Source organism: Zosterops lateralis (assembly GCF_965231275.1).
Source record: "Zosterops lateralis genome assembly, chromosome: 18".
Classification (NCBI taxonomy): domain Eukaryota; kingdom Metazoa; phylum Chordata; class Aves; order Passeriformes; family Zosteropidae; genus Zosterops; species Zosterops lateralis.
This window is the reverse complement of record NC_139778.1, coordinates 8,358,463-8,381,056: the sequence shown is the minus strand read 5'-3', so window position 1 is coordinate 8,381,056 and position 22,594 is coordinate 8,358,463. Positions and strand designations below refer to the sequence as shown.

The 22,594-nt window shown below is 45.3% G+C and overlaps 1 protein-coding gene across 2 annotated transcripts in view; it reads right to left on the bottom strand.

Moving 5' to 3' along the window:
• RHBDL3 (rhomboid like 3) overlaps positions 1 to 22,594 on the bottom strand; it is a gene marked incomplete at its 5' end in the record, with an annotated part of 56,181 nt that overhangs the window by 11,705 nt on the left and 21,882 nt on the right. Inside the window, 2 exons of one of the 2 annotated variants that reach the window (XM_083874638.1) lie at positions 7,726 to 7,884; positions 22,204 to 22,287. In XM_083874638.1, the coding sequence (XP_083730764.1) occupies positions 7,726 to 7,884; positions 22,204 to 22,287 (243 nt within the window). The remainder of the gene's footprint in view (positions 1 to 7,725; positions 7,885 to 22,203; positions 22,288 to 22,594) is intronic. The other variant, XM_083874639.1, reaches the window with a different exon arrangement.

Below are 22,594 nucleotides of genomic sequence, written 5' to 3'. Positions count from 1 at the left end.
TTCCAACCTTCCATGCATTGCCTTCACCATTGGTTATCACAATCCATATTCCTGTGTCCTCCTTCCCTCTGCTCCCCTTGATCCATCACACTTCCCTGCAGTCTTGGGGCAGAAAATTTCTCAAATGTAGCAGCAGGCACTTTGACAGCACATCTAACCCTTGTGGCAGGAGTTAGCTCTGGGCAAAGAAAATGATCTCTTTGTGTAAAACAAAACTGCCTGAGCAACAGCAACAAACAAACAAATTAATCTGCTGTACAGGCTGTCTTAGCTCCTGTAAGCTTGCAAGTCTTTACCAGGCTTCTTTCATAAGTTATCCTCAGAGGGGGCAGGTTCTGAAATGGCACAAGCTTACAGCTAATTTGTATATGCATTATCACCTTCCATGCATAGATTTAGCAATCTTTTTGAGCATACACTTTCCCAGTTTGGATGCATAATTAAAGAATTAAAGCAATTGCATTTGCAAATTAGGCAGATGGAATCTTATGCTTAGCTTGCTGGGGGTGGGGGAACAAACCAGGTCTGAAAGAGCTTGCTCCAAGATTTGTGTAATTGTTAATTAGCCCTGATGTCAAACAAACCTGCTGCATTAGAGCCACTGTCTGTACTGGCTGAATCTTTGGCAGGGAGCTCCAAAGGCTCACTGTGTACACAGGCTGCTGCAGGGGAACCTTCTACTGTAACAGGCAGCAAAGCAAACAGGACAGCCTGGTCCTTCTTCTGAGAGAACTGCTAACTGCTCAAGCCACCAGCACCTCCAGCCTCCCAGAACCAAGCAAGAGATGACACTCAACAGCATTGGCTTCCAGTTGTCTTGGATCATGCTGGTTTCAGCCGATATAAAAAAGCCAGCAAAGCACAGAGCTTGTGCTCTCAGTGCCTAGGCAGTCAGGGAATTGCTCCAAGCTGGACCAAGCTGCTTAAACACAGTAATCATTGCAGGGAGCCACCTCCTGTTAATCACTGGAGGAAGGCAAGGGGCCATCTGAGGTGATGGCACTGCGACCCACTCTGCCCGTTCCTCCTTAGCCTTCATTTGCAGCCTGTCCCTCCAACACAGAGGAGCACTGACGCTCAGCTGATGTTCCTATATTTTTTTAAAACTGGGGAAAAAAATGTTGTCCTCTTTGAGTTGTTTCAGTGAGAAGATGTTTTACCCTAACAGCTCTCTCCATTTTGGTATTTCTCCTTTGCTCTCTCTTTCCCTTATTCATTCAGAAAACACTTGTAAAAGAACATTTCAGGGGAAAAAAAAAAAAAAAAACAAACAAACAAACAAAAAAAAAACCAAAAAAAAAACCAAAAAAAAAAAAAAAAAAAAAAAAAAAAACAAAAAAAAAAAACAAACCCAAAAAAACCCAAACAAACAAAAAAAACCAACACAACAAACCCAGAGAAACAAAGAAGAAAAAAAATGTTCACAAAGTCTCTCTCTCAGTCTTCTCAATTGTATCATCCAAAACCCTGTATCTAAAACTAGGGAAGTTGAGGGGAAAAAATTGTTATAGTGGTCCTCTGATGCATTAAGAAAGCCTGCTCATACTGAAAGACAATATTTTCATAGAGAAGCATCCAACAGGTACAAGGTTTTCCTTAACATGTGTGAGAGGCCTTTTGGTAGGTAAGAGATGCACCTCTGTTTCAAAGATACTTTTAGCAACCTAATACCCTCATTGTGTCCCCAGAAGAAAGCTTCACTCCAGCTTAGTTCAGCCTTTCAGAGATGTTCTGCATGTGCTCCCTCACAAAGTTCATTCTTTTCTCTCTGGCTTTTCCCCTCTTACGGGCAAGAATAAATTCAGACTGAAACTATAAACTTGCCTGAAGATACCAGACAGTTGACTGGAGCTGCTGATCTGCTTATTCCAGTCACAGAGATAAATGAGATTTCCTGCCTACCACAAAACAGTCAGGGCTTTTCCCTGCTGCAGCACTTCAGTGGAAAATATAATCATTTCCAGAGTCAAGGAAAATCATCATTTCAGTTCAGCATCAAGAAGTGCTGGCCACCCTCAGCAGATGATCACCTCATCAGTGCAGAGACTGCCGAGGGAGATGGGCAGGAAACTCCAAAGGCTGCTGATGGCCATGGTCAGGCTCCTAATAAAGACTTCCTTGCATCTGTTGAGCAGAGGATCCTAACAGAAGCACCCCTGAACTCGTCTGTTACTGCTGAGTGTGACACAAGGGACTGACTCAGTTCAGTCACCTGAACTCAGCACAGCCCCATCAGTCCAGTGTCCTCTCTGCAATAGTGCTTTTGCTGCCCATGGAGCCCAGAAAACAGCCAGGGCACGGCAAATCAATCACCCTGATGTTTCTGAAGGCATTTCTCAACATACTAAAAACAAAACAGAAGGGAAAGGTCTTCTTAGATTTAAGAGCTAAATATTGCAGGATCACTGTAAGTCATACCTCAGATGACCAAAGCCTCCACTGGCTCTCCTGAAGAGGTGGGAAACTGGACTAGTGTTCAGCAGAAAGTTCTGCCTTCCTCCTTCCAGAGAGGAAAATAAATCACAGGACCTTTCACACCCCACAGAGAAGCTAACATGGAAAGGACATGAAAATATTTGCCAGACCTTCTTTAGAGCAAAGAATATGGAAAGAAGGTCCAGGTTCCCTCTACATGCTGCAGTCTTGGAGTGGTTTTATGCCCCAATGAGGTAGGGACACAGTGTTGGGAGTGTGACAGATGTGCTGAAAAGCCCCCATGATCCTACGAGATGCTGATGATGTACTGGGCCCTTGTTAAAATGAGGCCTCTCAGGAAGGAGATATCCTACTGGTCCCCACCTGCACATAGTGCCCATGGCACCAAGGAGAAGATGATCTCTTTAGAGACAGCACAGCTGACTGCCAGGGCTCAAGCAGACACAGCAGTCCTGGCCCTACTTACATGACCCCACAGCCCTTTGGATCAAGCTAGGAGGAGATGGGCGTGAGGAGAGACAGAGGATTAAGCAACTATTGCTGCTCTCACCAATTCTTGATGAGAAGTCTATTTTGTTCCACAGACTGACTTTGGAAGACTCAAATCTTCCCAAACAGAGTCTCGCATATGGTCAAAATTTGCTGACTTGATTTTGGAATTATATAATATTGGTATTTATGAGCCAAGTATTTAATCATCAGCTGAAAGAACACTAGGTCCATTGTTGGCCTGCACATCATCATGGCTCCAGAAGCCCAGGGCAGCCCACCCCACTTCTCTTCACGCAATCGATCTAGGACTTCTTTAATAAGCGTGATATTAAAGCTGCAATTAGATGGGTTCAGCAAACAGCATGTGGAGAGAGAAGGCAGCAGTGTGGAACAACACATTCCCTTAGTCCTTCCTGCCTGCAAAATGATATTATGCAGAGAGAAAGAAATTTCCCTTACAGAAGAGCCAAGCTGAGCTGACTGGTACCCAAGTGCTGTCACCTCCTCCATTTGGTTCACCCTACCAAAACAAACCAAGGCTTAGTGGTAGAGCTCTGCTCAAGGGCTGGGTTTCATACCTCTGTGCAAAAGGAAAAAAATTTCCTACCTAAATCTGAACCTGTTTTCAACACTGAACACATGAACATTTAGAATGAGTCTTTACTGTCAAGAGTAGCACAGTGACAAACTTTGATGAAGTACAAAGCTCTGCTTTTGTTTAGCACACATGGCACTCTAAAATTACTCTGGGATAATCTGCAACTTGCAAAGGAAGTTGTCCATCCCTACTGGAAGACCAATTTCTCTGTGTTCCTTGGATATCTGTAGTACTGGGGCTACCTCAGATAATCAATAGTCAAGTCATGTAGCATTTCCCCCATCTCCAATTTCAGGGCTTGTGTGGGGCACAGTACCCTTTTTATGGTTTTATTCAGTCTCACTCAGAAGGTTTTGAAAAACATGGATTTCTGCCCATTACGTATTGGCATCCTTGAGACTGGTCTCGAGTTATTTTTAGACACATGCAGCTCTGTGACAGGCAGAGCATTCAGCTCTCCAGCTCTGATCCTTCAAGACAGAGATACTAAATCAGAAGTTAGCACAAGATTTTTAAAAGCCTCTGCCAGCTCCAGTTTTATAACCCACTTTACTTACAAATGCAACCTCTCCAATCAATTTTGCTTTCAAGATTCACATTTATTTCCTTTCCCTCTGCCCACACTTCTACAAAATGCTAATGTGGGTAGAGACAGCTTTTCCCAAAATGCATATCTCAGCATTAGGTTCATCTGTCACAGATGTTCACATCCTCTGGGCCAACCTGGTGGAACTTTCCCAAACAATATCAAAGAGAAAAAACCCCTAAATACCAACATTCTGATCTGATTTGGCCAAGCAGTGGTTTACTCAAGGGATTCAAAGAAAGAGGCAGGAGAGACAAAAAAATTATCTTTGCTCAAGGTTTTGCCTGATTCCTATTAAATGTGCCAGGCTTAGGCCTTCCAGCACTTCCAGTAGAGAAGGTAAAACACTTCCAAATTTCAAGGTTATTTGAAAGAACATTGCTTGCAGGACAAGACTAACATTGTGGTTCAAGGGACATTGTTACACAGTCCTTCAAAAATGCCTGTTGTTCACATTAAAAGTAAGGTAGAATTAGCCTGTCCCTAGAAGCCAGCAAGGCTAGGGAAAGCAATACAGGTGGTGATTCTTGATGTGGAAAATAAAGGATGTGCATTTAATTAGTTAATATATTTTGCTCATTACTGAGATGCTACATCAACATCAAGTTACTACAAGCCACAGCTAAACTTTTTTGTTGGAAGCAGCAGTGTTTTGTTTTTCCCAAGTCTCACGAACTCTGTCTTAGAGTTTACTCCTCAATGCAAGCTCTATTACAGTTCACAGGATATTATGTGAAGTAATCCAGGACTGCCAACAGCAACTTCTGTTTAGCAAGAATCCCAGCAAATAACATCTCAAGTATAATTACCCCCGGCTTGCCTCTTCTCTAAAAGTAGCAAAGTTAGTTAAACACCTTGGTTCATTATCTCCTCCTGTGGCCCATGCTGTTCATAGCCAGAATTTTCTCTGTGCACCTCTTTCCACAATGCTGCAAAGCAGCCAGACAGCAGAGATGCATGAGATGTCTCCACTTGTACAGGAAACACTTTTGTTACTCTGCACTGTCTCAGACACAGCAGAAGAAATCTGACTCTGCTTTCTGCTGTTACTATAAACCACAGTGCAGAAACAGAAATGAGTATGATTGCAGCATTGTGTTTTACAACTACATGAGCTGAATTTCATATACACAGAGGAGAAGTAATTTCCAATGAGTTGCCTGTCTGATCTTTTTGAGCCTTTTCTGTTTACAGATCACACCAGGAGTTTTCATCTTCCCTGCATTTATTAATTTCTCAGTTTATTTCCCGAGTGTTTTATGGGGTCTAGTCTCATATTTTAAAACGTTCAACTGCATAAATTTAAGTTGCTTTGCTGAGTTGAGAGCAGGCATAGGTATGGATGTTGTTATTAAGGTGAGAAGTCCTATAATTACATTTTTGAAGTATCTAGAAATTCACAAAACATTTTGGACATCACAGGATAACATATCTTTGCTCAATAGCAGTGCTTAGGCTGGGGATCCCAGCATCTGAGAGAGCAGGCAGAGTTCCTGGTGCTCATAATGATGCTGGAGAAAAGGAAAACCATACAGACAGAGAGCCACAGTTACAAAGCCTCTGGTTTAGTAAAAGGTCAGCCTTTCCATCCCCACACTCAGCACCATCATTTTTGGCAGCAGGTCAACTATTGCTAAGCTACTGAAACAGACAAATTAACCTGAGCCTAAAGCAGAGAGAGCTAATGATCATCAAGCACAAACATGCACTTAAACACCACCACACTGAGGATTGAGAGCTAGGATGTGAAGGAAATCCCTAATTTCACAGTGATTCTGTATCAACTGTGCTGTTTCTTTCCATCAGGAAGTTCAAAAGAAAGTTCAGAGGGCAGGGAAAAGAGAAGGAGCCCTAAAAAAAGTCTGGATGTTGAAAATCAATAGAAACTAGAGGAGAAGTGAGAAGAGAGATGTCATTTGTAAGTAATTTAATGTTTTGGCATTTGCATTGCCTATCGATTAGAAAGTGCATAAAATGCAGACAAGGATAGAGGGGCTGATGACAGGAAAATCAATGGCTCCTTTATAGGAGTCATTCAGGAGTAGAGAAGGAAATTTGCTGTTTTGCAGAAACCACATAAGCTGGGTGAGAACTGGCACGGCCTCCTACTCCCAAAGGAGGAGAATGTCCAAGCATTTCACCTCCCACCTACCTCTCATTAGCTTGTGCTGCTCCTGAGTCCTGTGGAGCGAGGAGAGAGGAAAAACCCCAGCTCTATTCCTGAGCCTGTTGCCAAAGTGTTGGCTGGCCCTAGGCCATCATTTCCGTAAAAGAAATTTGATGACGCCTCTTCCTGCTACCTCAGTGTTGTGCAGCCCAATTAGTGAATGCTTGCACAGTACTTTGAATATCCCCAACTGTGGAACAAGCAGCTGTTACTATAAATACTCTGCTGATTACCGAGGACCACACTGTTTGTTATGCTGGAGCCAAGGAAAACCTCACACTGTGTGATCTGTTTAAGAGTTACTGCATATATTTTACTGTGCACCTAGACACAGGCAAGGGGCTTACAAGACAGCCTGGTTAGATACAGCAGGTTTACATCATTCCAACAAAATATTTATGTCATTCTAACTTCACCTTTACACTGCTCACAGCCTGATGGAAATCATGACCTGGGTCCTTGACAGCAGGGCTATGTAGCATACTTTCTGAACAAATGTGACAACAGGGCATATGCAAGACACTTTCTTTCTAAACCAAGAAATGAGTGACCATGACAAATGAAGGGATTTGCATCTCTGTGTGCAGAACACACAGAGATGCAAATTACTGTAGTCTGCATCAAGGATACATTCAGCTTTCCAGAGAAACCTCAGAGATGTCACCAACTTCCATTCCTCTTTGACTTTGTCACCCAGGCTTATATTAATATTGCATTAAATCTGCTGGGATTCAGATCATCAGTGACAGAGCAAGAACAAGGCAAAGCCCCTGAATGGCTAGTGTCCAAGATATCTTGCAAACAACATTTCTAAGCCATCCTGGGCACCTGACAACACATCTGCAATTGTGTTGACTCAACAAACTGCCTTGACAAGAAACAGAGCAATCCCTTCACTAATTGACTCATTAGTAGAGATAGAGAGGCATCCAGATCATGACTCATGCACTCTGAGACACCTCACCTGGGATAAAAGGAACGTGACCTAGAAACACTTTATCCCCGTTGCTGTTGATGCCTCCAGCAGTGCAATGTGACTCCACCTAGCACGTCAACACAACATTATCTATATATTTTTGTCTGGAAGTGGTGAAATCTCTAGATAAAACAGGAGACATCCAGACTGACAGAGCTCTGCTTGCAAACAAATGGCTCATTATAGCTGCTACCAACTGATACTGAGAGCAAAACCCTCTAAACTACCAGCAGCCATTGCTTCATGATCTTACTACAACTCTCACAGTTCCTTCCCATGCAAATTTGTTTCCCTGGAAAAATCAGAAACAATTTGACTCTTGCTGAAGCATTCAGCCACCACTGAATGCAGAATGCAGAGTGTGATATAGCAAATGCTGGTGTTAATAAAGGGAAGGAAAGAGAGAGACACTGTCCCTTGACAGTCTATGCTTTAAGCAGAGCCAAGGACTGACAGGCCAGAGCACTCACCAGGTTGACGAAGTCCTGGTAGCAGATCCTCCCCTCAGAGTTGCTGTCTGCCAGGGCTAGCAGGACCTCCAGCTTGTGGGGGTCCAGCTCGGAGCCGTGTCTCTGGAGAAGGGAGCGAAACTTCTCAGTGCTGATGTAGCCAGTGTTGTCAGGATCAAACTGGGACAGGAGGGGAGAATGCCACAATTAACAATCCCATCTTACACATAACTCTGTCCTCTGGTGCATTCATCACCCACTGCAGACCCACAGGGAGCCAGGGGCTGCTCTAGGCTTTGGTGACACTGCCCTTTCCAGTGCCCACCCAGGCACTGGAAAGCACCCTGCTGCAGAGAGGGGCGAGTCCAGGCACCATCATCCACACCACCATCCCATCTCCACCCAAATTTCAGCTACGTCAGCTCCCTCCACCTTCCTTCCCTCTGCATCATGATTTCTCTTGTCTATTTTTTATGTCTCTTTCTATCTGGAACATCAAGCAAATCAGAGATGCAGTTTGTGAGATAAAATGCACTGAAAACAGTTTTACTCCTCTATTTCCTAACACAATTGCACCACAGAAATATGCCATGCTTCCTCAAGCCCTTTCCATGCTCAGTGTTTCTGACAGCCACCTTTCCAGATCATCTCTACAGATGTCTTCACTATGGTAAGTGCTTTCACTGCTGAAGAACTATTTTAAGACAGTTGGGAAAGAAGATCTTTGGACAGGGAGCAAAGCAGATGAACACCATGTCAAACTAAAAGTGAAACGCAGCCACATGCCATTTTGAGAACGTAAACCAGAGTCATTAGAAGGGAAGTCTCAGGTGAGACCTGGAGTGAATCCCATCCTGACCAAAAAGCATCACTGTTTTCCCTGACCCTAAGTGGCTAATCTAGAAATGCCACTGATGAAAAGAGACAACTTTACAAGTCTGTCCAAACTTATGACTGCTCCAGTGGCCTCTAGGGCACTCTGTGAGGGGCTGCCAGCTCACAGGGCACAGCCTCAGCCCTGACAAAGCCAGTGCTGGCACCACACCAAGCACGTTTCTGATGTGCTTGGAAAACTAGTGGCTGCAAGCTGCCAGACCAGCCTGCACTAGCCCTGGTGCAGTCTGATCTCTACCAGTTCTCTGTTGCTGGGAGATTTTGCCTTTGATTTCCCAAACTTGGCTGTGAGGACCCTGGTGCTCACTGGCCTCCTTTTGTAGATAATGATACCAAGCTTGTTGGATGGATTGAATGGCTGTCAGGGGGCAGGGTGGTCAGGAGGGAGTCTTTTCATGGAAACATTTGAGACATAATAGGGTCTTGGCAGACCCAAAAAGGTCCTGACAATCCTCACTCTTTCCTAATGGAGAACAAAAGTTGAACAGGCGCCGGGCCTTTGATCAGACACAGTGAGTAAAGGCTGCCTTGGCAAGGGAGGAGTGGGAAGGTGGATAAGGCAGAGGATGGTGCCTGCCAGCAGCAGGGCAGGCACGGCTCTGCAGTGAGCACAACAGCTAGAAAACAGACCAGCCTCAGGCATGGGCTGCTTGTTTAGAGGCTGCAGTGCCCATGTGCAAGGATCTGGCTCCATCTCCTTCTGGCCTGACCACCTATATCCTGCTGCTCTGCTCTCCCCAGCTGCTTGGCTGAGGAGGAGCTGTCTAACCTGAGCAGAGGAGGTCACAGCTCCTTGCTGGAGTAAGGCTGTCTGCCTTTGGTCAAAGCAGCAGCCCCTCTGTGAAGAAGCTGCTGGGGCAATTGGATTACACAAAACAAGATAAACCAAGTGACCCGTGGACAGTCAGAGCTAGGCACGCTCTCCTATTCTCTGCCAAAGGTTGTCCTGCCCTTGTGAGGTGGCCTAGATGTACCTCCCTGACAGATGGCACCCAGAGCCAAAGGTGGATTTCATCAGCTGTTTACTGTTAAAAAAAGGCTTAATATTAATCCCTGGAGAAGTTTAGCTCCCCTACTCCGGCCCACTCTGATGCTTTCAGTTAACAGATCAAACTCTAAAACCAACCCCAAAAGTCAGGGCTTGTGCACTCAGGCTCAGCTCTGATGAGTTTTGGCTCTTGCTGTGACTCTCAGGCCAGTCTGTTTGTGGTGCACGATCCCAGACACACATACTCAGGAAGTAAAGTATTTATTAGCACAATACCTGGGATGACCTTTCTCAAGGAGAATTTGTAGGAGCTGGGAGATGAGTCATTCAGTGGATGGATCTAAGACCTGCAACCCCACAGATACTGGTCTGTTCATCCCCGTTTCCCAAAAACATTTGACCTAACCAACATCTTACTTAACTTGATATCTTGATATTTAAAATGTCAGAACCTAGCTTGCCTAGGACAAAACCATTTGCTACTTGATGGCTTAAGTACCTCTCTACTTTGAGGGCCAGGGTCAGAACCCAAAGTGTGGGACTCTCCCCATGCCATGTGCCCACTGACTTTACAGGAAAGACCAGTGGCTGCAGCCCCAGGGAACATGGCTATTCCTTCAAAGAGCAGACGAGATACAGAGCTGAAGCACACAGGACCCCAGAGAATAAAAGAACTGCTGAGATCACAAACCACTTTTCCCAGACTTTGTTCTGCTTTAAAGCCTTCCAAAAAGCAACATTTTGTAACCAAGAACAGAAATTACACAACGGCTTCAGAGCTTCAAACCAGCCCACAAGGACACACTAATGACTTCAGACTCTCTAATGCTGGAGCTGATATATCCTGTCACTCAAGATGTTGCTGTTCCTGGCTGCTGGCTTCCAAAGGCACAGTGAAGCTGTAGCTGTGTGGTGGCTACAATGAAATCTGCTTCTTTCTCACACCAATAGGCACCAGTATTCCTCCTTCAGCTCACTGAAGTCTTGCTGCTTTGCTCCACAAAAATCAAAGCAGTGGCAGAAGGTAGCTGGTGTTTACTGCAGTGTAATTTGGCTATTGAGTCTCTTCTCTTCTTCCATGTAATTATATATAATTATCTTTTGGCACCATGTTAATGATAATAATATGAAATAAGTTTGAAGTAAAACAGTGGATCTGAACAATGTGAGAGTAAGAAATGAACAATGAACAACTGACATCTAAACTCAAACACCTCAGAGCAGGGCCAGAGCACAGGTTCCACAACTTGGTGCAGAATATTTTACTGTCAACCCCAGCTGTAAGGAACTCCTCTCATTTATGTTTTAACAAAATTTTAATTGCATAAAACTTCTCTATAAAAAGCATATAAAAATCTCATCTGTCACCACTCAAAATTCACACCAATGCTTCAAACTCTGTTTCTGGTAGCACAGCTATCAACAAAAATCAAGGGGTTGAGCAGGTACTGCATATCCTGTGTCCCTACACATGGCAAATCACAGAATCACAGAATGTGCTGAGTTAGAATGGACCCATCAGGATCAAGTCCTCCATGCTCCATCCAGCTCCTGGCCCTGTGCAGGACAGCCCAAGAATCCCATCAGTGCCCAAGAGCATTGTCCAAACGTTTCTTGAACTCAGGCTCGGTGCTGTGACCCCAGCCGTGGGGAGCCCTTTCCAGTGCACAACCACCCTTAGATATCCAGCCTAAACCTCTCCCTGACTCAGCTCTAGCTGCTTCCTTGAGTCCTGTCACTAATCACCAGAGTGAAGAGATCAGAACCTGCCCCTTCACTGCCCCTCATGAGGATGTTGAAGACCACAGTAAGGTAGGTCTCCCCTCAGTCTCCTCTTCTCCAGGCTGAACAAACCAAGATACCTCAGGCACTCCTCACACAGCTTCCCTTCAAGACCCTGCACCATCCTCGTGGCCTCCTTAGGACACTCTCAAACAGCTTCACGTCTTTTTCATCATGTGATGCCCAAAACTCCACACAGTACCCCAGGTGACGCTGCACCAATGCAAAAACATGCGACAGCAGACTCAAACCGCTCAGCTCCATCAGTTATAAAAGAGGCAACTGACCTTTGCGAGCCGCTTCATGCATTTATCCATGACGATCTCCTTCGGGGCCAGTTGTTCCACCAGCCCAGCCGAGCATCAGGGACTCACCCAAGGACAGGCAGTGCCTGCAGGGCTGCGCTGAGCCCGGCTCCAGCCCCACGGGGAGCAAAGCTCCCACAGCACAGGCACCACGGTGCCTTCCCTCAGCGCAGCTCCTTCTGCCTATCCACGAAGTCGGGCTGACAAGTGATCAGGGATGAGGAAGCCGCTTGCCCCCCTCCTCCCTCCAGACAAAAGAACGCTAACGGCAATTTCATGCAAGGTTTCCTCCTCATTTCAATGACAATCGCCCTTAACTCCCTTGATCCTCAACCAGGCTCTTAAGCAAAAATGTAAATATGTTAATGACCATAGCAGCCATCTGACCCAGGATCTTAATTCCCTGGCCTAAAACAAACTGTTTTTCTCCTGTTTCATCCTTATATTAGACGAGACACACCACAAACTAAAGGTCCCACAGCAAAACTACAAGACAAAACTAAGGTGAGGGGGCCTCACAAACTGTGATGAAAATAGGAAATTCGGTTGAGGAAAGAAAATGAAATCTCAAATTGTTCCTCTTCTTTAATTAAAGACACATCAGCCACGGCTGAGTAAGCAAGTAGGGTGGAGGCTGGTGCTGCAGACAGACAATGAGTATCTTGGGAAAACTCAGACATTTCAGAGAGAGCAGCCAGCTGCTCCTCTCCCTATGGCAAACAGCCCTCAGGGCCATCGGGGCAGCTGGAGAATCAACAGCTGAACTGGGCACAACAGGAGGATCCTTGGCTGGCTTTAGGATTGCAGGAACAGAGTTTGCTACCACCCATAGTTTCCTCATTGAAGGGCTTTGTCTTGACATCACCAAAGCCACAGATGTCTTTCCAGTGGGCAAGGCTCCAAGCAACTTGATCTAATTTGGAAATTGGCCTTGAGTTGGACCAGTTCCTTGAAATCTGAATCATTCTAAAGTCCGGTGGTGTCTTCACTTTTGGGAAAGACTGGCCTGGCAGTGTCAGGCCTCCTGGCACTGACCCCAGCTCTGCTCCAGACTATGGGATTCTGCAAAGAAATTGCCCTGAGCTTTAGCTTCTCCTCCCTGTGATATAGAAATGACAACTCCCGATTCATTTCCCACCAGAAAGGAGCTCTCAACAGTTGGCCTGTTTCTTATTTACATGTAGGCCCTTTTCCACTGGAAAGGGGGAGTCAATTGCATGCAACATCCTTTCATCTCTAGGGATTTCAGAAACCACTCTGAGCTTTGCTGGATGGAACTCAGATGTTAGGTGGCACAGTCTCTGCAATCTAGGGATGCTTAATGGTTCTGCTCTCTCTCCCAGAGGTGAGAAGTGCATGTGAGAAACCCTGATCCAGCAGAGAGGAAGGCTGGTCAGAGGTAAATGCATATCCCTCCACCCTGAAATCCAGCTTCCCACCATTTGAAGTCTCCTCATCTGAGTTGCCTGAACACATGTGGTAAAACATTACTGCTGGCTCCAATGACGCACACTCGCCTCCCCTGTAAATAATGAATTTACTCACCACTGACCAGACAATATAAAGTGATTAAGGGCTGTCCAGCAGTCCTTTTAGGGCATGTTAGATTGCTTTGACCTGAGGTGAACCCAAGGGCTGGGAACATCACCCAGCTCTCAAAAGGCAGATTGCTTTTAAGTGCAGAGGATATTCCCTCAGCAAGCAGTGCTCCCAGACACACCTGCTCCCCAGGAAAGCTGCAGTGAGAGCACAGAGCTGCCCAGTTCAGCACTCACCTAGGCCAGGAGGCATTCCAGAGAAGAGGGACTGTCACCTGGATTTAGGTGAGTGTGTCTCTGCATGCAGCACAGGGCAAAGTGGAGATGGAGGGGGCTGGTATAAGATTCCTTTTTCCCTGAAGAGCAGAACAGCCTGAAAGACCAGGTTCATGAGCTACTTGGCCAATCTATAGAGGCATTTCTGTTCTAATTTATTTCTCCTACTCTCTTAGGCATAAAGACAAGGAAGGACCTACATTACTACCATCTGTTGTTACCTTCTGCGGAAGCACTTCATCTAAACAGACAGTGGAAGCACAGATTCAACAAGAATGGAGAAGCACAAGATTCAGGAGTGTGCCACAACTCAGTTCTGAGCAGAGAGGAAAGAGGGCTTGGAGCCAGATTTGATTCTTGGTACTGCCAAGATTGCTGGAGTGACCTCACAGATTTGTGTGGTGTTGTGACCTCCACATCTATAGGGCACAACACCACACCTGTGTTTGTGTGATCCAGCGCAGTGAGGGCTGTGCAGAACTCTGGCTGGATGATGGCTGCAAAGGCAAAGGGGCAGTTGCCAAGCCACAGTCCAAGCAGCACAGGGACACTGTGAACAGAGATGTCCTTCTGGGGAGGTTTCGGGTGCAGAAACATTTGAAACTTTCCAAAGCCAGTGCTGGACACCACACTGAATTTCTTGACTCTACAAAGGTCACACCCCTGGTCCATAACTGCCATAGGCCAAGCAAATACTACACTTGAGACTCCAGTAATTTCTGACCCAAAGCTTGCAGGGGAAGCCTATCATGCTCAGCCAGGTACCCAAATTCATGTTTCTGTCTCCATGCTAATTTTTAATACAGCTCTCTTCCTTCTCTATCTTCTGCCTATGGGTTTCTTGCTGCAAGTTTTAGCTAAGACATTAAGGGAGGCCCAGAGCTGGCAGGAGCTCACAGGACCCATTGAGTGAGCTCTCAGTCCTCAGCCAGCTCGACATCCCACCACTCTGAGCGATCCCACTGCCTCTTTCCAAATCAGCCACCTGGCAGAACACTTCCAGAAATCAGCCTCTAGTCTCAGCTGGGGAATTACAGACAGTGTTCAAGCTACCCGGAACTAAATTATTCAAAATATACCACTGTGCTGCCTTTGAAACCAGAGCTGCTCCCCAGAAAGAAGCCAGGGTAAATAGAAGCTCCATTACCAGCAGCACTGACAGGGAAGGAGATGCAGCACTGAAAGTGAGGGAGATAATTACATTATTAACGAGACAGCATGTGTGGCAGGAGATGCCCTCCATTACGCCACAAGGCTTAATGCAAAGAGACATGTTTATAGACTGAGCCTTCTCCAGCTCTGCTTCTTCCTGTTTTATTATTTATGGCAGTGCATTAAGACTAATGGAAAGAAGCTGAGGCACTCTAAAAAGTCACAGGTGGGTTTTTCGAGGTGAAAATATTATTTTTAATCTTGATCCAGCATTGGGCATGTTGCACATTTCTACATGGGTAGTTGTCTCAGCTGCAGTAACAGGCTGGGCAGGCTGTGACCCAGACTGGTGAGTCTTGTATCCAACAGCACCGGCCCAAGCTCTGGTGCTATGTCTCATTCCTGAGATTGTTGACAAGATGAAGCCAACAAGAGACCACCTAGTGATTGGTGTGCCTGAACTCACATGAAAATCTTTTCTTAAATCCTGAGGCAAACAGTTTATAACTTTGCAAAACTGCTTGTTAGCACTGGCCCCAGCATTCTTAATGTATGAATGCCCAATCTCTTGCTCTCCCTTTTGAATTCCTCCAGTTTTTTAGGCCTCCACAATCTCCTGAAGCAACGAGTCCTGCAGTCTAGCTAAAACAAAAACCACTTCTCATCTGGATGGTGTAAGGCATTAAATATCAAAACCTGAAGACAGCAATATCCATAGTATCATAAGACACGTGATATTCTCATTTATCACCATGTAATTATTGTTTATGTGGTTTTAGACATGTCTGACTGGAAAATCTCAAAATTCTCTATTAATATTAATTACATTGCTCAGGGCTTCTGCATCATGAGGGGTCATAATATATAGGTTACTTCATTCAGATCCAAAATGCAACACACTCTGGGTGAGATGCTGCGTTGATTCAGATTACACAACTCACGAGAAGACAAAAGCATGCACAGTCAATCTCACAACTGGGAGACAGACAGGCTCTAATCACTACTGCTACAAAGGAAATAATAATAATAACAATAACCAAAGCAAACCAGAGACTAACACACAACACTGAGAAGAGCTGTTCAGTGGGGGATGTATTTCAGGCCAAGTTCCTGCAGTCAGGAACTTGCTTACCCCTGGGTCAACTAATCAGACATAAGATTGCTGTAAAATTCACTGCTACGGATAATGTCTCCTGTCACAGCTGCATCTATGCTAGTACAGATGAAGCAGATGAGTCTTCTCATTCAAAACTGGGGTTTGGTCTGATATTATCTGGAAAAAGTTGCATAGGTGATATCAGTGTGAAAGAGTCAGTGGAGTTGAAATGTTTCTGTTCCGTATGTGGCCAAAAGCTCAATGAATTCTCTCTGCCACATGATGATGATGATGCACTTTCTGTCCCAGCAGTAACTCTGGAGAACATTACGCAGCAGCTGCTGAAGTTGATTTTGAATTAGCAGGTCAAGGTAACTTTCATCCAAAAGGTTTTAAAAAGTCCTTACACATACTGCAAGTTTTTCTGCAAGTCTGGGAACACTGGAAGAACATCAAGATCTAGTTGTTCCCTTTTTTCCAGTTTTGAATCAGCAGTACAGCCCTTGCAGCCATGGCTCCAAAACTCCTGTGAAATCACAGTGACAGGCACACACCTCGCTCTCTAAACTGCCCAACAAGAATTTAATGGGATACAGCAGGTCTTGTTGGTCTAACAGCAACCCACAGTAAAGGAACAAATTACTGGTATTGAGCAATGCACACTTGAAGCAGGACTGGTCTAGTATCAGTCAGAATAGGCCACAGGAAACAGATTATGCTGATTATGTCCAGTTGATATTATCTGGATGAGAACACAAACTGGGTGCAGATCATAAGCCAAGGCCACTGGTATGACTGATTTCTGCAGGGCATCTGACATCGCCAGACAAACCTGAGTCTGAGATTTACTGTGACACAAACTCAGGCTGTCACACATTCAACATGCTGAAGTCTTGCTATTTGACAGGTCTCAAAAATAAATCTAAGCCAGAGAGCCACCATCACATGGCAATGCCACTAATAGGGTTCCATGGGAATTCATTCTTCCTCCTACAGAGTTCTCATTAGTGACTTTGGAGCAAACTAAGGAAAAGTCTGTATCATGCTCACAGATTAGTTATAGCAGCAACTTACTAAGTGTCAGCAAGCTCTTTTGGTAAATCTGGGTACTTGCAAACAGTACATATTTCATTTAAAAATAAAGAGAAAGCCATCTGGACAGGAGCCAAGAATGCCAGCCAGTGTACAAGGTGGGGAATGCCATCTTCAGCAGCAGCCACTCCTGGCAGGGGAAAAAAAAAAAACACCCTTGCTTGTTACAGTGAGTGCTATCAGGGTAACACTGCCTGCAAAAAAGGAACCATGACCTGCAGGTTTGTAAATGAGGTGATATTACCTCTTTGGCACTTTTTACTGGTACAGTCTGACTGGCTGCACTGACAGGCTCAATTCATTATCTTATGAAAAGGAAGGTTAAGCAATGACTTGATCGCTGTCCAGAGGAATAGAAATTTGACAGCACAGGAGTCTCCACCAAGACAAAGGTATAATCACATCTAGGGGCTAGAAGTCAAACTGGACAGCCTTATATTAGAGTAAGTTGATTATTTTTACTATTGACAAGTGAATAATCTCATTAATTTCACCACAAGTTTTACGATTGAATTGCAAGTTCTCTTGCCTACATTAGGAAAGACTAGATGATCCCAATAGTTCTCTTCTGACCTGACAGCAAGCTATTAGGGTTCAGAAAAGCTCAAGGTAAACAGATGCATTTCAAGCTCCAGCTAACAACTGCCACAGCACATGTGTAGCCATAATTACCCACCTGTACTGGAATTCAAACCACCCCTCTGGTTAGAGCAAAAACCATGGAGCAAAACTCCTGCCAAACAGACTGGGAAAGGTATTTAACTCATACTGGTCTTACAGCTGACTAGAAGCTACTAAAGAAACTCTGCTCTCCAAGCTAAACTGGAGCAGAAGTTTGGGTCAGCCTTGTGTAGAGGAGACAGAGACACATGATTCCCTGCAATGCCTTGTGGGCACTGGGATTACACTGCAATGACAGAACCATCTCAAAGGTACTGCAGAAAGGCTGGTTGGAAATGCAGCCTGGAGCTGGGAGCATTAATTATTCTCTAACTTCTACCATTTGAATGCTTGAGAGCAAGAAATCCTGATTTGCATCTTTCCAGGGTGATCACAAGAGTTAGAGCTGCAGGAAGGAGCCAGACTGCTGGAAGCTGGGGTGGTTTGCATTGTTTCTTAGGTGACCTATCCAAATCATCCCTGGATGACACCCAGACTGCAGGTTCCCTGCATTGAACTGCAATAGCAATTTCTGCAGTGTTTGCACTTTACCAGTGTCTGCTATGTCAGATATGCTTTGGTTTAAGGGTAGAAGAGATTTGACCAAGTGCCAAAGTCGCAAAACCACAAATCAGAAAAAATCAAGCTGCATTTTGGATTCCTATATGCTCTTACTGGACACAAGGGAGAGTGTTTCCAGAGTTCTCAGTGCCACAAGTTTTCAAACAGAAAGAAAATGTTCCTGACATTTTAAAGCAAATAATGACTAAATAAACTCCACAACAGGAATGCAGCTAACTTCATAGGAAGACGTGCTGTTTGTGCAGGGCTCCCAGTCCAAGCCTTGCTGGAGCAGAGACTTCTGCCTGCAGGTGACAAGATGCAGGGCTGGCCTGGGGCTAGATGAGCCCTGCCAGGTTCAATGTCTCCGTGGGGCACAAGCACAATGACTGGGGAATCCCTTTTACACGCTCACCAGCCTGACCATAAAAATAAACCATAGCAGCGTTTGAAATCCCACTTTGAGACAGTTATCAGGGGAAAGGGTCCTTCAGAGAACTGACAAGTCCTTCCTGAGCCTGGCCTGCCAGGCTGTTTCAGAGGCTTCTTTTAGCCTCAGGAGACAGCAGTGGCTGGTCCTTTCAGTCTTCCATACAACAGAGAGCTTGTCCTGTCAGTTGAACCTGCACACACTCACAGAGCCCCTCTCTTTTCCCTCTCCACCTCATTCCTGTTACTGAGCTGCTCAGATTTCCCACAGGCACAGGGCGCACACAAGCTTTCAGAGCACCTGCTTACTCCAAGCCAATCCACTCTTCCCAAGGTCCAATACTCCCCTTTTATTTGACCAGACTGGCTTGAATGCAGTTTAACCATTCAAAGCTGAAGCCCCCCCCCCATGGGCACCCACAGGCCAGCAGACCTCCCACTTTGTTTTCCTGCCACACTGCAGCAGAGATCTGCTCCTTCAGCACCATGGGGTGATGTCTGCACACTGCTGGCACTGTGGGAGTTGCAGGGGATCAGGTGTTCAGCAAGCTGGAAAATCTTTGGCAGAGGCTGTGGTCCATATTTCCTGTGTCTGCATCACAAGCAGAGGGTCATGGCTGCATTGAGACCCAGAAACAACAAGCCCTGGCTAATACAATTCACAAGCTCTGTTTCCTGGGGAACACTTAAAACACATATTGGAGTCCCGAGATTGTTTGAAAAACTGATACAGCCTCCAAGTAGATGATTTAAAAGAAGGAAGCAGAGAAGACACAGGCAACAACCACTATTAGAGAGCCAGCATAATTAAGAGAATTCATGCTATGTTCCTCAGGAATGAGGAAATGCAAACAACCTCCCAAAGAGCTGGGAACCTGAGAGCTGCAACTGCTGCAAACAAAGGGGAAACAAGCCAGGAGGGAGAGACAGAAAGATTAGACTAAACAGGTTAGGAAATTGTAATACTCTTCCTGTTCATGCATCATGCTGCATCTCCAGGAAGTGGGGGGAAAGGAATCTCACCTGCAGGATAACTAGAGAGACAAATCCACTCAAAACAGTCCCACCAGGCTTCCACTGAGGATTAATTTGCACATCAGCTGAGGCCAGCTTCTAGAAGAGCATCCTCACAGAGCACACTGCAGACTGCTGGGCTTTGGATGGCCACAGAGAAGGGAGTGCAAAGACACAAAAGGACTGAGGAAGGGGCAGGAGGAGAGGGCAGCCCAGACTGGCTGAGGGGAAGCCCATATGAATGGAGAAAGGAAAGCAGGGAGGTGAATGAGCAAAAGGTGATGAATGGTAGGGAGGGCATGGAACTTTTACACAGGGCAGAGAGCAAAGACAGACCCTGAATGGGGAAGACTGAAAGATGCCTCTTGAATGGAAAGGGAAAGAGGGAGGAGAAATGAGGCAGGGAGAGAGCTGAGCAGCACAAAGTGAAATAGTGCAGACAGAACAGCTTCCCACATGGATTTGACAAGGCCTTAGAGAGACAGACAAGTAACACAGCATGAACTTTAGTCCAGGAGCAGAAAAGCTGCCTCGAGCAGACAGTGCTACCATCGTCTGTCCCTGGATAATCCTCCACCATTGGGCACCTCCTTTGCTCCCAGCCAACAAATTCTCATGAACCCAGAGCAACTCAAACAGCAGCCACCAAAGGTCAGACTGCCCCCATCAAAGGGAGCTGCAGCAAAACTGAACCAGTGACATGGAAAGGGCTGATAGGATAAAGCACCAGGATAATTACAAGCAGCAGCCCAAGAGATGCAAGTGTAACACTGCTCCAAGGGCGGGACAAGATGCAGTTTATATGCATGATATTGTTTATCAGCAATGTTATTTGCATGGCTTTTCTCCCACTTACAAAGCAAGGATAATTTTTTTTCAAAACAGAACTTTTCCAAGCAAAGAGATTTCCTGAGATTTCAGCCATGCCGAGATTTTCCTGAGAATCTGCCTTAGATTTGAATATTGTTTAGAAGTTCCTTCAGATTATGAAAGGCCAAAGCACTGGACATTGCCATTTTCAAAATGTTTCCTTAAAAACTGTCATTAACATTCCTATTTAGAGTGCCCAGATGGTTCAGCTCAAATAAAATAAAATATTTTGCTTGAAAAGAAAAAAGCAGTGTTTTCCCCTTTTGATGAATTTCAAACAAAAAAATGCTCTCTATTATTATTCATCCACTTCTTCCCTTTGCACAGCTGGGGAAAGCAAAGCATTTTAAAAGGGCATATCTTACTATTTGAACCTCACTGGCAGAGATGAAAACTGGATGCCCTCCCATCCTTTTTGGGTGCCCAGTGTCTCTGTTTTCCTCCTGGGTCTACCATCCCCCCCACCCCGTGAACATGTGCCAAAACTATTTTCCCAATGCAAAGCAGAAGACACAGTGACTCAGCTTAAAAGGGTTAGTGTGAGGCCTTAAATCATAGCATTTAACTTCATATTTGTTAGGAACAAGCATTTAAAACCTAATTCAGTGTCTGGAGCACATGTTTTGTTTGCTCATAAATAGACCCCACTAACACATAAGCTGAAATGAGAGGTCATAGGGACGCAGTAGAAGGTAGAATGCTCCCTGCAAAAACAAACACAATGGAAAGAACCCAAATTTAAATGTAAGATTTGACCCTACTTTGCCTTTTCAACACATCAGGGAAGTCAAACATACAAACTAGCTTTTAAAAGGTTGCTAGAGGAACCATGAGGAGCCCCTCTGTGCCACAACTTGAGACTCTGTTCTGCCCCTTTCTTTTTTGATGTTCCTTGCACCAAGCACACATAACAATACCAATGTGGGTAATTTCAGGCAAAAAATGTGAGTGTCCTGGAGTCAGAGCACAAGCAGCATCTCATCTGAGAAACACATAAGGATTTCTTTCCCTGCTCCATGCCCTGCCAAAGAAAGAACAAAGGAATTCCTGAGAAATCTGGGCTGGATCATCAATCCCTCTCAGAGAGGTCCAAAAATGTAAGGACAGAGACTTGGGATCTGGCTGTTAGCAATCAGGTCTCTAGGACATTGTACATTTTGAAATGATAATCACTTCATAAAGAGTTCCACTTTTGAACTGGGAAACAGGTAAAGTAATTCACCCAAGTAATTACCAAAGTAATTTGTAGAGACAAAGTAACTCACCCAGGGATGCAAGAGGCTTAAAATACTACTGTAGCTGAGATGAGCTGCCAGTGCTTCAGCCACCTCCATGACAAACTTCTGCATTGCCACCGAATAACTAATCAATAAAAATTTAAAATTGCCAAATACTAGAGGGGGGATTTTGAAGGATGCGGTAAAATGGAGTAAAGGTCAAAGCATCTCCATGAAGCATGCTAAGCTTGGTGATATCCACAAGCAACAAGATGTCCAAGAGTGAGAGTCTCTCCTAGAAGCAGCAGGGAGATGAAGACATGGATTGGGTCTGTGCAGGCACACACACAGCAGGGGCAGGGGGACAAAGGCTGCTCTGCCAAAGCTCACAAGCTTGAACCCTGCAGCTTCACAGGGCAGTTGAGCCCATGAAGAACCATTCCTGCAAACAGAAGAGAGTTTTGGGGCTGGGCACAGGGAGATCACATTACATGTGGCCTTGGGGGGAAGGGAGAGAAAATATGAATCATTTTCAATCTGATGAGAGGAGCGAGAGCTGTGCAGCTGCTGCAGTGCAAGTAAGTCCTACCAGCACTAACTATTGCTTTGGGTCAAGAGATCGTACCATTTCAGCCTGCTTCCTGAGTTCTGCTCCATCCCAGCTGCTTTCCTCTTGCTTTAGTGCCTGCCTGCAGGAGCAGCTACCTTTCTGGAAAAAATCCACAAGGAGGAGAGGTTACGTGTGCCTGAGGGAAGTGACAAACACACAGCAGGTCACTGCTTAGTCTAGAAGCATTGGAGCAGGGTCAACACCTAGTGACAAAAGACCAGATAAATGCACACATGCACACTATGCAGGAGAAGGATTTATTTGCATGGGACAGCCAGATGCCCGGGCATGCATGGAGTACCTGGAATCTGCATCTTTGGGAAGCTGGCAGCTCTTACATCTGAATCAGACATGGTCAGGGACTTCAGTGCCTGACATCTGACAAGTTATCCTCCTTCCAGGAAGG